Below are 15539 nucleotides of genomic sequence, written 5' to 3' on the forward strand. Positions count from 1 at the left end.
CCCTTTTTCATACCAAACTCAGACCAGGGAAAATTAGTACAACCTTGAAGGCAACCTATATGTATAAGTCATCATTTTCTACTTTAATGGCGAAGAATATTCAAAACCCAAGACAAGTATAAAAGAGGGAAAAAAAAAAAGGTACAGTATCGGGATCACATTTGTAATCTTAGCCGATGTATCTAAAGACTTTGCAGGTCTCTTATCCTGCTACAAAAGTACTCTCTCTTTTTTTATTCAGCTTTATATAGCTGTGTGTGGGACTTAATGACATCAAATTTAGTGAACTTCTATGTTTCCCTGCAAGAAGAATTTATTTTTTCATAGAATAAATTTGAGAGCTTCTGTTTATATATATGCTGGTTTTTAAGTGACAACATTTTTAGAAACAAGACTTTCGATGAGACAAGATTTCATTAGCATGGCTTGTGAGACTTCAGTCATTATCCATTTCCTCTTGTTAACTCCATCAGCTGATTCGATAAATTTTTCATTCTAAATCCATTAGGGTTATGAAATATGATGCTACTGTAGACATTGGTCATTGAAGTAAAAGAAACTAGGTGTGAATATGACATTGGTCATTATAATTAAGTTTGTTAAAGTCATTTTCTTCTCTTCAAAGACATTGACGATTGGGTTGGTGTCCTAGTTTTCACATGATTTAATTATAATTATTAAATTCTTCAATAAATTTCACTGCAAAGATCAAATTGTGTGTGTGTGTGTAAATATTAGCTGTTTTTATTTGACCAGGAAGTTATGATGATATCTTGGCTTCTCATCTTTTCCCTTGGAGACTCTTAAGAAAAATACTGAAGGATTTCATATTTCAGTAATTCATATGCGTAGATATGTGCCGACAATGTCGACAATATATATTTATATTTGCATGTGCGGATACATATTTGATTATAAGAATTAATCTTTTTATACATATGTATATGGTGGTATAATACACATTTGTATGTCATGAAAAATTATTAGTTGATTGAAAAACAAATAATTTTGTAGACCCTCTAAGTACCATGATTTCATTTGAAGATTTTTATTTTTGAAACTTTCTAATAAAAATTTAGAACAAACCAATTATGTTTATAGACTTTATTAGTTCATTTATAATTTTATACTATTTAATTATTATTAACGTATATATATTAGGACATATATGATAAGATCAATGTAATACCATCAATGTTTAATTTTCATATGTTGACTGTTTTTTGAGAAGTTGCCATATGTCGAATTCACAGGATATAAAAGGATCATGGGTTTTCTACATACATACATATATATATACGTAATTCAATATTATCGATAACATATTCTCCACATACAAGAAAATTATAGTGTTTTATTAAGATTGATAGGGCTTCTTTTAGACATGTTCAGACAGCTCCTCCAATGCAGTCCAAATTAGTCTTCCTATATATATATATACACCACATTACTTAAATCTTCCTATATTTTTTTGTCTTTTGGGGATGTTACCCCAAAAATAATATTAATATAAGAAGCTGTAATTTATTTAAGGATTAAAAACTATCAAAATTATCAACAAATATGAACACGAATACACTAACTATGCACGAGATATTAATATTTCTACAGATTTAATGGGTAGAAAACATTAGTGATTTGGGATTGGTTACTAAATCAAAATGGGAGATTAGTGAATATTCTCAGTTTAGTGCGGTATTTGTAGGAATTGAGAGATACAAGAATATGAAGGCCAAAATGTAGTTATAGTGACTAATGATCAATGGGATTCTTTGTAATATGCACATATAACCGAGACAGACCCAGTTTATAAATATTTACATATCTTATTATTTAGAACAATGAGCGTTCGACAAAATTTGGATTTTGGGATGTTTCAAGGAAAACATCTGAGGATGCTAGAGAGACTCCTCAGATTTGTGGAATGTCGACAAATGGTTGCAGTCTGAACGGAATCAAAACCATGGCCAACGAAAAGATTAATAATTAATTAAATCAATTGGGTATAATTCTTTTATTTTATATGTTTATTTTTAAATAAAAAATTAAAATTTATCAATCACATTTCTGAAATCTTCTGAACTAATTTCTGCTTTTGAACATTTAATTTTCTCTTTTTACAATTATGAATTAATTCAGAGATACTTATTGAGATGGTAACCTAAAGTAACACGTTATAGGATTTCAAGATTAATTTAACCAGTTTAAAATTTTATTTTTAATTTAAATTTTAAGTAATTAAATATCTTTCTTAAATGAGATTTTATTTAAAATTAAAGCAATTGTTAAATATTTAGAGTACATATATATATATATATATATATATATATAATCATCTAGAAGGAAGAAAGAGTAAGGACAAGTCTTTGCAAGATCAGGAGAGTAGGTCTGGATTCCCTCATTTTTCCGGCTGTTTTTTTGTCGACTTCAAATGGCATCTTTCAAGCCTTCCAATCTACCAAATTCACACCCCAATATTAATCTCCTTTAATTGCGATAATTTTCCAAAGCACCAAATTAATATTTAATGATTCAATTGTTCAACAAATGGGTCAAGATGTTTTTTTAATCTTAAGACAGTGATCTCCTAATTGAGGGTATAAACAAAAGATAATCCTGTTCATTACTGATCCAAAACCGTAGAGAATATGTATAGAAAATAATACCCTTCTGGTCTCTCACTGGAATACATATATACATATATATACACTCTCCCGCACGCACATGTACATTATATTATACTCATTGGATGATCAGGTCCGGAAAATACAAGACTAAATATCTTCTTGTAGTGCCCTTTTGATTCTTTTCTCATGTAACGACACAAAAGGAATTTTCATGAAAATATATTCCCTCATGCCACTATTTATTCTTCTTAATTTCTTTATATACGTATATATATGTATATGTGTGTGTGGCCGACGTCCTCTAGTTAATCTTCTTCGTCTTCCTCTCTTTTTCAATTTCTTCTCTGTAGATTGGGTCTCTTCGGGGCGTGCCTATTAAACCATCAATGAGATGGAAAATCATATGGTTGCAGATCAAGATGTTGATGATGATCATGATCAGGAAGAGCTTTTGAATCTAAGTCTTGCAATCGTTACAGACCACGATCAGAAGAGAAGATCAAAGAAGAAGAGAAGGGTTGTCTTCAGCACCTCATCAGCTGCTGATCAAGAAGAAGGTAAGGTTTTCAAGCTTCTCCAAACCAGAGAACAGATGTTGAAGAAGATATTAATTGACCAGACGAGGAAACAACATGATGATCGTTACGGCGGTCTCCGCTTGATCCGTTTGCTTCTCCTAACCGCCACCGCCGTCGACGAGAACAATGCTGACTCAGTCATGCGCAACCTCACCGAGCTCTACCAGGCCGTGTCTCTGACGGGCGACTCAGTGCAGAGAGTCGTCGCTTACTTCTCCGATGGCTTGGCGGCCAGGCTGCTAACCAGAAAATCTCCCTTCTACGACATGATTCTCAAGGACCCCACAAGCGAAGAACAGTTCTTGTCCTTCACTTACCTTTACCGAGCTTCCCCCTATTACCAGTTCGCTCATTTCACTGCAAATCAAGCCATTTTTGAAGCGTTCAACAAGGAACAAGACGACAACAACCGAGCTCTGCATGTTATCGACTTAGATGTTTCCTATGGGTTTCAATGGCCGTCTCTCATCCAATCTTTATCGGAAAAAGCCACCAGCGCCAACAAAATCTATTTAAGAATCACAGGCTTTGGAAGATCCATTGAAGAGCTTCAAGAAACCGAGACCAGACTAGTAAGCTTTTCAAAGGGCTTTCACAACTTGGTCTTTGAATTCCGTGGCCTGTTAACATCTCCATCGTCGCCTTCCAAACTCCTCGGTCTAAAAAGAAAGAGAAGTGAAACAGTAGCTGTCAACTTAGTTTTCCATCTCAACACGTTGGATTCTTCTATGAAGATATCTGACACGTTAAGATCAGTCCGGTCTCTTCACCCCTCCATTGTCACTTTGGTGGAGCACGAATCGTGCAGCCGGTCTACTCCAAGAAGCTTCCTGTCCCTATTCATGGAGTCTTTGCAATACTTTGCAGCCATGTTCGATTCTTTAGAAGATTGTCTGCCATTGGAAAGTGCGGAGAGGTTGAGCATAGAGAAGAACCATCTTGGTAAAGAGATCAAGAGCATGCTCAACTATGGAGATGATCATCATCATGAGAAGATAGAGACATGGAAGGGGAGGATGGAGAGCCATGGGTTTTCAGGGGTTGAGGTAAGCTCAAGGTCTATGATGCAGGCAAAACTGCTGTTGAAGATGAGGACCCATTATTGTCCTCTGCAATTTGGTGGAGAAAATAATTACATAAATGGCGGTGGGTTCAGGGTTTTTGGGAGAGATGAAGGGAAGGCCATTTCTTTAGGTTGGCAAGGTAGATGTTTGCTCACAGCCTCTGCATGGCGTTGTGTATGAGAATCATGACACTGCACTAGATGTACGTAGTTGCTCTTCTAACACATTCGTGACTTTTGTTATTTCATTCAAATAAATTTAATAAATATGTTCAAATTATATGCAGATATATGTATATGTGTATATATATATATATATCTCAATTTGCTAATCTAATTATTGTTATTTATATATTCCAATCTCTCTATTTGCACCTCCTAGTAGTGAATCAGTTAAGAAATTTCTTTATCTGTTAGAGAGAAGCTCTCAATAATAAGGGACCTATCTTTAGATACCCCTACTCATATAATCATTAATAAGGTACATTGTTAATCTAGGTTATCAAATCTAAGGAGTGTGACCGAGTTTATAATCACCTGTATATTTATTGGCAAGTATTGAAGTGATCATTAGAAAATGAGTTTATTAAATTAACTTGATTATGACTTTTGTGCCGAGGTTTAAGTAGAAGTCCTACAAAACAGTTGTACAGAATAGTTCTTGGACTCGAGTCACCATATATAAATCTCTCTCATAAGCCATGTAAAGATGACCTTTAGGTATGTTTTGAAGCTTTTGAAGGTTTATATGTAACTATAAAGTATTCATCACTCTGGGTAAAAAACTATTTCTCCCATATGATTAGGGTTGAAAAAAATTCTGTTTAAACTAAATAATTAGTTCAGTTTATACTAAACCAAACCAGTAAAACCTATTTTTCGCTTTAATAGATTAGAGACTAAACTATGAATTCATTATGATTTGGTTCCAATTAAAAAAAAAAAAAGAGGAGAGAAAGAGAAAAAGAAAGAATGATATTTTTAATTTTTATATTAAAAGTTTTATTCTTAACAATTAAGAGAAAAGAAATATATATTACATGTGTATGTCATATTAGCACCAAAATACCAACTAAGTTATCACGTCATCAAAAGTAATTATTTAAAAAATAAAATAAACTATGTAACCAATAAAATAGAAAATATAATACTCGAGTCTGAAATTTGTTTCGAAATTAATTTTAAAATTAAAAATAATTTTGAAAAAAATTAGTGAAAATTTAGGTTTATGGGGTATTTTTGAAAGAAAAATCAGAAATTGAGGGTCAAAACATAATTTTAAAAAAATGTACAACGTAGGACTGCCTATTTAACAGTCTCGACGAACCAGAGCACGCCGCATGGCAAGGCACGCTTACTCGACACCACGTGGGAGGTCACACTGACAATCCGCGTACCCGCGATTGGAAGATCCGGATGCGTTTTCGCGCCCGTGGACAGTCAGAATCTGTTTCCTCCTCATGTGCGATCAGACAGTCGCGATTAAACGTGATAAATGGTCCATATTCGTTCTATCTTTAAACGCGATTATACGGTCGAGATAAAATTACGATGAACAGTCCAAATTCATTTTCTCTTTAAACGCGATTGGATGGTCGAGATCAAACGCAATGAATAAGCCAGATTTAAGTGAGACTGGTATAAATATCTCACTTCACATCGAACTCAAACCCTAGCCGCCAGCCCCCCGCCAAAGAAGAAGAACCAGTCGCTGGAGAAGGGAGCCGACCGCCGACCACTGCCGTGTTGGAGCCACCTCTAACCGCCAAAAAAGATAAAAATTCTCTTATTCGCTCGAAATTTGATTTTGACTATCCCTATGACCAAATTGAAGGAAAAAGAACGGTTGATGAGCCGAAAATCGCGAGTAAAGCTCGGCAACGTCACCGCGAGAAAAATAAAAAATCGCCTCCAATGAGCCCCTTCCCGTTTCCCTTTTCGTGCGATTTTTTCACCATTGTATTCACCATTATGTTTTCTACAGGTTGACTAAAGAAAAATGCCCAGCGTAAAGGTAAGCTGGCGGAGCCGCCACACCGAAAAATTTCGCTGCCAGTAAGTTTTTATTTTCTGACTTTTTTTCAGCCAACCGATGTCCTTTAACGTGTTTTCTCGCAGGGATGGGTATAAAATCGGCCGAAACAAGCCAAAACTGGCCAAAAACGGCTAGTCTGAGGCAAACCATCCCCGTAGGCAACGATGCCGCCGTGCCGGAGTTTCGAAATTGACCAAAAAGATTTTTAACGCCGATTTTGAATTTTTTGTGGTATTTCTATGTACATGAAGCGTGTTTTAATCTCCACTGAAAAATTCAAAAAATCCGAGGACTGTCAGTAGGCGCAGTAGGAAGTTCAGTATTTCGGATACAAATTTGAGTAAAAATCTCTCACTTTATTCCCTGTTATAGAATTGAAGTCTAATTATAAATAATACGATATTTTGTGTAATTTAAAAAATTTTTATTATTAATTGCAAGTTACTAATGGAGGCAAAACTGATTATTTATTACTGTTTGTCTTATTTTAACTTATTGTTTGATTTTATAGTTTTAAATGCATGATAATACACTGGAATTTGTAAGATGATTCAATTGTGTTTCCTTGATGCATGTATTGCTTGTCTTGTGTGATTTACAGTTAAATTATGAAATTAAAAATTAAATATAAATGGAAAATTATTTGGTTAAATGAATGAATGAAACAGTTGTTTTACTGGATATCCTGAGAGATGGTGGACGGATCGGGTACATAAGGAATCCTACTGTGAACGTCACCTCATACCGGACGAGCTATCAAGAATTAGTATTTTGGCGCTCATACCAGACGAGGTATGGGGACGACCCATTTCATTCTTACACCGGACAAGGTATTGAAGGATGGTTTTCTTAGTGCTCATACCAGACGGGGTATGAGAACGACTGGTTAGTTGATAAGTTTTATTATGGGTTCACGCGTGGTGGGACATCCCTATGGACCCACAGGAATATCAGTAAGCAAATAAGAAGAGAAAGTTATTGTTCTGACTAATTGAATTTGAGATTATGATGTTGTTTGTGTTATTGCCTCTATAGGTCGGTTTTAAAAATCTCACTACGGTAAGTATGCAATAAATGATTTTATTTATGATAAATGAATTTACTAAACTTAATAGTTCTATTAGTTATTTTTATGATTTTTATTAACCTTCTATATCGGTGAGTAATGTGATATTCTTACTGTTCTAGTGTGTCTCACCCTATCATTAACCATTTCAAATCAAGAGGACCAAGATCCAGATCCTGATCAACAAGGGGGTTATGAACAGTTGACCACCTGAACTCCCTTCAAAGACTAGTGAAGGTCGTCCTAGGATATCTAATTGTTTATTTTTCATTTATTTCTTTGATTTTTCACTTGTTCTTTTAGAAGGGTCATTCCCGTATTCATATTGGGTATTCTTAATTATTGTATAAGAAATGTATACCATAACTCTATTATTTCGCTTCCGCATTCAATTTATGTCTTTATCTCCTTTTAAAGTTTTGGTTCGTTACAGTTGGTATCAGATCCGCGTTCCTCGGAACCATTCCTTACACAAAAACTTAAAAATACCAAATACGAACTATCACCCAACCTTTCCTTATTAAAAATAAGTACAAAGACAGAGAAGATGAGGCCCCTTACTAAACAGGGCAACCTGATACGGGTCGCTTCGAGAGGATGTCGATTAACTCTTGAAGATTTTAGAGAGACTCATATTTGTCAAGTAAGCTAAGGAAGAGATAAGGGAACTGTCTGACCCTCCATCACTTCCACAATATGAGTCATCCCTACAACGAGAGGATCTAATGCCGCCTCAATGCAACCCTGCTCCTTCGTCGTATCATCCAATACCATCACAATACAATTTGAAGCCCCCATCGTATCATCCGGCATTGTTACAGGGCCACTCGATCCCTCCCCAATAACATCTGGTCCCTCTTCCATGAGACTCGGTTTCACCCATGATGGACCCGATAGAAATTGACACAAGGGACCCCGATATATTTTTAAAAATGAACTGGTTAGTAACATATCACATCACTGTGAATTTTTTTCGCGAGAAAAATTGTATTTAAGCCTCCTAACGAAGAGTCATTTAAAAACTAATAAAGGTTTTGAATATTATTCCCTTATAGCAATTTTCTTATTACATAGTGTTTTAACTCGGTTGTTTTCTCTAACTAGGCAAACTTAAGAAAGAAATTTGCATTCAAGAAATTCTGGTAGTATGAGACTTTCTGAACGTGTTTCCTAATGAACTTTACAGACCACCAGTGGATAGGAAAGTTGAGTTCACCATAAACTGTCAGCCTGACATACAACCAATCTTAGTTTTTCTTTACTGCATGAGTCATGTAGATATGGAAAAGTTGAGAAAACAGATCAATGAATTGTATAATAGTGGATTCATCCGATATAGTGTGTCTCTTTGGGGTGTTGGAGTCACATTTGTAAGGAAGGGGGGATGAGACGTTAAGGTTATCATGATCAAGAACAAGTACCCTCTCCCCATGATCGATGACCTTTTTGATAAGTTGTTGGGTGCCCAAGTCTTCTCTAAAATAGATCTGCGTTCAGGTTACCATCAGGTAAAGATCAAGGCAGAAAACATTCCTAAAACAGTTTTTCAAAGGCAGAAAATATTCCTAAAACAGTTTTCTAAACTATGTACGGACACTATGAGTTCCTGGTTGTGCTATTTGGACTAACCAACGTGCCAGTCATCTTCATGGATTCGATAAATAGGATTTTTAGATAATTTTTGGATCAGTTCGTCATTGTTTTTATTAAAGATATCCTGGTCTATTCAAAAAGAAGAGAGAAATACACTCACCATCTGAATCAAGTTTTGCAGGTTCTTAGAGAAAAGAAGTTGTATGCAAAGTTGAGTAAGTGTGGGTTTTGCCTCGAGCAGACTACCTTCATAGAGCACATCATATTAAGAGATGCAGTGTCAGTGAACCCCGAAAAAGTTGAAGTAGTGCTCGATTAGAAAAACTTAACCTTGGTCAAGGAAATTTGTAGCTTTCTGGGGATGTCAGGTTATTACCGCATGTTTGTGGAATGATTTCTATCCTAGCTGCTTCTCTAACTCGGCAAACAAAGAAAAATGTCAAGTTTGAGTGGAACGAGAATTGTGAAAGGAGTTCTTCAGAAATAAAGAAGCAGTTGACTACTGCACTTATGTTGGTCTTGCCGAGCGGGACATGTGGATATACAGTTTATAGTGATGCCTCATACCTGAGGTTAGGTTATGTTTTGATGTAACATGAGAAGGTCATAGCCTATGAATTTAGACAGTTGAAAAGTCATGAGAAAAACTACCTCACCCATGACTTAGAACTTACTGCGATTATCCACACCTTGAAGACCTGGCATCATTACTTGTATGGGGAGACTTTTCAGATCTATACTGATCATAAGAGCTTGAAACACATATTCACCCAAAATGATCTCAACATGCGTCACAGAAGATGGATAGAACTCCTCAAAGACTACGATTGCAGCATCTTGTATCACCTGTGCAAGGGTAATGTTGTAGTCGACGCACTCAGCAGAAAAAGTGTAGGTATATTAACTCACCTAATGGTTTCAAAATGCAGAGTAATAGGGGTCGCACAACAGGTATGACTTCAGGACCTGAAGAGAGTTATATGTTTGACCCACCTAACAGTTCAACTTGAGTTGATTCAGAGAATAAAAGAAGTCCAATCCGCCGATTCCACCCTAATAGCCCTCAAGAAAGATGCAGAATAGGGAGTAAATTCAGAATTTTGAGTATCTGCCGATAGATTGCTTAGATTTCAGAATAAGGTGTGTGTTCCATATGATAGTGAGCTGAAAAGGGACATCATGACAAATGCTCGTAACTTAAAGTTTGTCATCTATCTCGGAAGCACTAAGATGTATCAAAGTATGTGACCCCGATTTTGGTAGAACGGGATGAAAAAAGAGGTGGCTGACTTTGTGTCCAAGTGTTTGGTATGTCAGCAAGTCAACGCAGAGCATCAACGCTCAGGTGGGCTACTTCAGCCATTACTAATTTCGGAATAGAAGTAGGAACACATCACAATGGATTTCGTGATAAGATTGTCTAAGGAACGCTCGGGACATGATGCCATTTGGGTAATTATTGACCAACTCACTAAGTCTTCTCACTTCTTGGCCATTAAGATGACCGACCCATTGGATAAGGTAGCAAGAATGTATATTCGGGAGATAGTCTGATTACATGGAGTGCCAATGGCAGTAGTATCCTATTGGGACCCCAGATTCACTTCTCGATTCTGTTTAAGTTTTCAGTAAGCTATGGGAACAAAACTGTCTCTTAGTATCACATTCCACCATCAGACTGATGAACAATCAGAAAGGACGATCCGCACCCTAGAGGATATGCTTCAAGCTTATGTTCTTGATTTTGGGGGCCATTGGGATGATCATTTACCCTTAATAGAGTTCGCATACAATAACAATTACCAAGCAAGTATCGGCATGGCTCTGTACGAGGCGTTATATAGTCGTCCATGCAGAGCACCGATGTAGCGCCCGGGGAAATTGAAGAAAAAAAAAAGGGTGCGCACCACGTCAGCAGCCACATCAGCAGACCCACTCAGCAGTCCAGGCCAACCAGGACCTGCCACGTGGCAAAACCACGTCGACCGGGGACGGGCCACGTTGGCGATCCGCGTGCGCGCGATCGGACGACCCAGATCAATCGCGCGCACGGACGGCCCAGATTAAATCAAAATGCACGGCTGAGATCAAAAGGCAAAAGGGTATAAATAAGACCCCCACACCAGACCCCAAACCCTAGTTGCCTGCCCTCGCCGAAGAAGACGAACCAGAAGCCGGCCGCCGCCACCCGTCGCCGCACTGGAGGGATTTCTGACCGCCGATCGAGGTAAATTTCATACCCCCGACTCGTTTTTCCACGCTGATTTCCCCAGTGGCCAAAACGGAGCCAAAATCCTGGCCAAACGGCCGAAAAATACGGCCGAAAGCCAGCAGCGCCGCCGCACCCCTCCTCGGTTTTTGCCTCCGATGAGACCCTTCCCGGCCTCCGTTTAATGCAATTTTTATATCACCGTGATCACCATTCTTTTCTCTACAGGTTGATCAGAGCCGAATCACCAAAACACGAACTTCACCGGAGAGCCACCGCACCCGAGAGCACTGCCGCCGGTAAGCTTCGGTTTTCCGTAAATTTTCGGCCCCTCGAGGGCCGTAGGGTTGCTTTATCGCAGGAACCAATGCGAGTGTGGCCGAATTCGGCCAGAAACAGCCAACCCGAGGCGAACCGCCGCCGTGCCGGAGTTGCGATATTGGCCGAAAGGGGGCCCTGGGCCTAATTTGGGATTTTTTGGAACATGTGCAGGTACCAGTAGTGCGTTTCAGTTCTCCGGGAAAAATTCAGGGAAAATTGGGGACAGCCTGTAGGCGCACTGTGAAGCCGTGTTCGGACCCCGAAACGTGTAAGGACCCCTCACCCTATTTCCTATCACGGTCTTAAAGTTCAATAAATGATAAAACGCTATTTCATGAATCAACGAATGTGTGAAATTGCTTAAGGTCGCTAATGGAGCCCGAGTCTAGTGTATTTGTCGGTTAACTGTTATTTGTCCTGTTTTACAGTTTTAAATACAGCATGAGGTTTGATGTTTTCATTTTATAGTTTTGTGTGCATATTTTACTATTTTACTGACTATGGATTGAATGATTGGGATATTGATACTGTATGTTGTCTGTTTGCCATAAATTATCCTCTTGCTTGTTTGTATGTGTATTGATAATGCTGACTGAGGGAAAAAGAGAATGAAAGATTATGTAAATGGGTAATTGTATAATGTGGTCAGCCTGACTAGATATCCTGGGAGATGCTGGACGGATCGGGTCCGTAGGGAACCCTACCGGGATTGTGGTCTCCCATACCGGACGGGGTATGGAGATCTTATGTATTTTGGCGCCCATACCGGACGGGGTATGGGGACGGCCCGTTTCATCCTCATACCGGACGGGGTAATGAGGTTTATGATTTCAGCGCCCATACCGGACGGGGTATGGGGACGACCCTGGAATATGATTTCAAGTGTTAAGGGTTAACGGGTAGCGGGACCCCTATGGATCCCCATGGATACTAGTGGGCTGGTAAATGAGGAAAATATATTGTGTAACGATTGAATTTTGAAAGGCTTGATAAGTATTACGTTATACAGTTTATACATGATTTCATGATGATAATGATGTTATAGTTTTCGTATATTGTTTTATGAATTTCACCGGGTAAGTGAATGGTAAAGGTTTTATTATTGATAAAAGATTTTATTGCAAATTATGCTCCATTGGTCTTTTTGTGTTTTCTACCCACCTTTACCTCCGTGACGGTGAGATATCATGATGTCCTTACTAGGCTAGTGTAGCTCATTCCTTATTTAATCATTTCAGATCAGGAAGACATTGTTCCCAAGCCGGTTCCGCAGGAGGACGACGAAGGGGACGCCTAAAGACTCTATAGTCATATTTGTAGCTTTTACTTTCAAGTTTCTCCTTTAGGTAGTTTAATCTTTTATATTGTGAGCACGTTTTTGGTTTTAGTGTAAGGGATGTTAATCGAATTTTTGACTTCGCTTCCGCATTTGATATTTTTAATATACATTCCATTATGAATTTCTGGGGCTGTTATCTGTTGGGAAGAGGTGAGTGATAGAAAATTGTTTGGTCCAGATCTTGTGGAAGAGACTACAACCAAAATAGTTAAGATCAAGAAGAACATTCAGACGGCTCAGAGCAGACAGAAAAGTTATGCGGATACCTGGATGAAGGATTTGGAATTCGAGATAGGTGATCAGGTGTTCCTTAAGGTCACTCCTTTTAAGGGAATCAGTAGGTTTGGTAAGAGGAGGAAACCAAATTCTCAGTTTATTGAGTTATTTAAAATCTTAAACAGAATTGACACCGCCACCTACAGACTGACACTACCTCCAGAACTATTCAAGGTCCATAATGTGTTTCATGTGTCCATGCTACACAAGTACAACCCGAACCCCTCTCACATCTTTGCTCACAAACTCTTTCACTCCATGAGGATATGTCATACGAGAAGGTACCGGTGGGTATTGTGGACCAAAAGAGTAGAATACTCCGCAATCAAAAAATTCTCTTCGTTAAGGTCCTATGGAAAAATCACACACAGAGAGAGGTCACATGGGAGATAGAATCAGACTTCAGAGCCAATATCCCCAACTGTTTGATTGAGTGAGAGATGAATAAATTTGAGGAACCAAATTTTTTTTAAGGGGGTAAGAGTTGTAATATGCGGACACAAAATTTGGCCCGAAATTAATTTTAAAATTAAAAAAAATATATAAATATATAATGCTTAAATTTATAAATTTTTATTTAACGAAAAATTAGAAAAAAAATAGGTGAAAGATGAAATTAAAAATAATTTTAGAAAAAAGAGATAAAAATTTGGGTTCGGGAAGTATTTTTGAAAGAACAATCAGAAATTGGGGGTCAAAACTCAATTAAGGAAAAATGCACCATGTAGGACTGCCCAGTCAGCAGTCCGAATGAATCGTAGCGCGCCACGTGGCAAGACACGCTGACTAAGTGCCACGCTGGCAATCTTCATGCCCGCGATCGAACGGCCTAAATGCGTTCCCGTGTGCGTGGATGGTCTGGATCCGTTCTCTCTTCAAGCACGATCCAACGGTTGTGATTAAACGCGATGAACAGTCTAAATTCATTCTCTCTTTTAATGCGATTGTACAGTCGAGATCAAATCGCGATGAACGGTTCATATTCATTTCCTCTTTAAACACGATCGGATGGTCGAGATCAAATACGATGAACGGTTCAGATTTAAGGAAGATATGTATAAATATCTCACTTCACATCGAATTCAAACCTTAACCGCTAGCCCCTCGTTGGAGAAGAAGAACCAGTCGCCAGAGAAGGGAGCCGACCACCACCTACCGTCGTGTTGCAGCCACCTCCGACCGCCAAAGAAGGAAAAAATTCTCTTTTTTGCTCGAAATTTGATTTTGAATACCCCCATGCCAAATCGGAGCAAAAGAAACGACAAATGAGCCGAAAACTAAGGGTAAATTCCAGCGGTGTCGCTGCGAAAAAAATCAAAAATCGCCCTCGATGAACCCCTTCCTGTTTCCCGTTTTGTGCGATTTTTCCACTATTGTGTTCACTATTCTATTTTCTACAGCGAAGAAAAATCCGCAGCCGTGAAGGTGAACCAGCGGAGCCACCGCACCAAAAAATTTCATCATTGGTAAGCTGTTATTTTTCGACTTTTTTCGGACAACCGATATCCCTTAACATGTTTTCTTGCAGGAATGGGTATAAAACCAGCCAAAACTAGCCAAAACTTGCCAAAAACAGCCAGTTCGAGGCAAACCGCCACCATAGGCAGCGGTGTTGTCGCCAGAGCAGATCGGTGCCGCCATGTCGGAGTTTCAAAATTAGTCAGAAAATATTTTTAACACCAATTTTAGATTTTTTGGGGTATTTTTAGATACGTGAAGTGTGTTTTAATCTCCACCGAAAAATTCAACAAAACCTGGGGACCGCTAGTAGGCGCAGTAGAAAGTTTAGTATTTCGGACACCGTTTCGGGTAAGAATCTCTCACGTTATTTCCTTTTATAGAATTGAAATATAATTATAAATAATACAATATTTTGCGTAATTTAGAAAATTTCGACAATTAATTATAAGTTACTAATGGAGCCGAAACCGATTATTTATTACTGTTTGTCCTGTTTTAACTGATTGTTTGATTTTACAGTTTTAAATGCATGATAATACACTGGAATTGGTAAGATAATTTAGTTATATTTCCTTGATGTATGTATTGCTTGTCTTGCGTGATTTACAGTTAAATTGTGAAATTGAAAATTAAATGTAAACGGAAAATTACTTGGTTAAATGAATGAATGAAACGATTGTCTTACTAGATATCTTGAGAGATGATGGACAGACCGGGCACATAGGAAACCCTATCGTGAACGTCGCCACATACCGGACGAGGTATTGAGAATTAGTATTTTGGTGCTCATACCGGACGGGGTATGAGGACGGCTCATTTCACCCTCATACCAGACAGGGATGGTATTATTGCCGCTCATACTGGACGGGGTATGGGGACAACTGGTTAGTTGACAAGTTTTATTATGGGTTCACGTATGGTGGGACATTCTTATGCAATCCTAGGGATACCAGTAAGTAAATAAAAAGAGA

The 15539-nt window shown here is 38.1% G+C and overlaps 1 protein-coding gene across 1 annotated transcript; it reads left to right on the top strand.

Annotated features, from left to right (window-relative positions):
- The first annotated feature begins 2719 nt into the window (after positions 1-2719).
- Positions 2720-4600, top strand: LOC110813257 (scarecrow-like protein 23). The gene has a single exon (XM_022040313.2). The coding sequence runs from the start codon at positions 3019-3021 to the stop codon at positions 4447-4449; it is 1431 nt and encodes a 476-aa protein (XP_021896005.2). The 5' UTR covers positions 2720-3018; the 3' UTR covers positions 4450-4600.
- Positions 4601-15539: the final 10939 nt, after the last annotated feature.

Source organism: Carica papaya, chromosome 1 (assembly GCF_054855325.1).
Source record: "Carica papaya isolate Zhongbai chromosome 1, ASM5485532v1, whole genome shotgun sequence".
Classification (NCBI taxonomy): Eukaryota; Viridiplantae; Streptophyta; class Magnoliopsida; order Brassicales; family Caricaceae; genus Carica; species Carica papaya.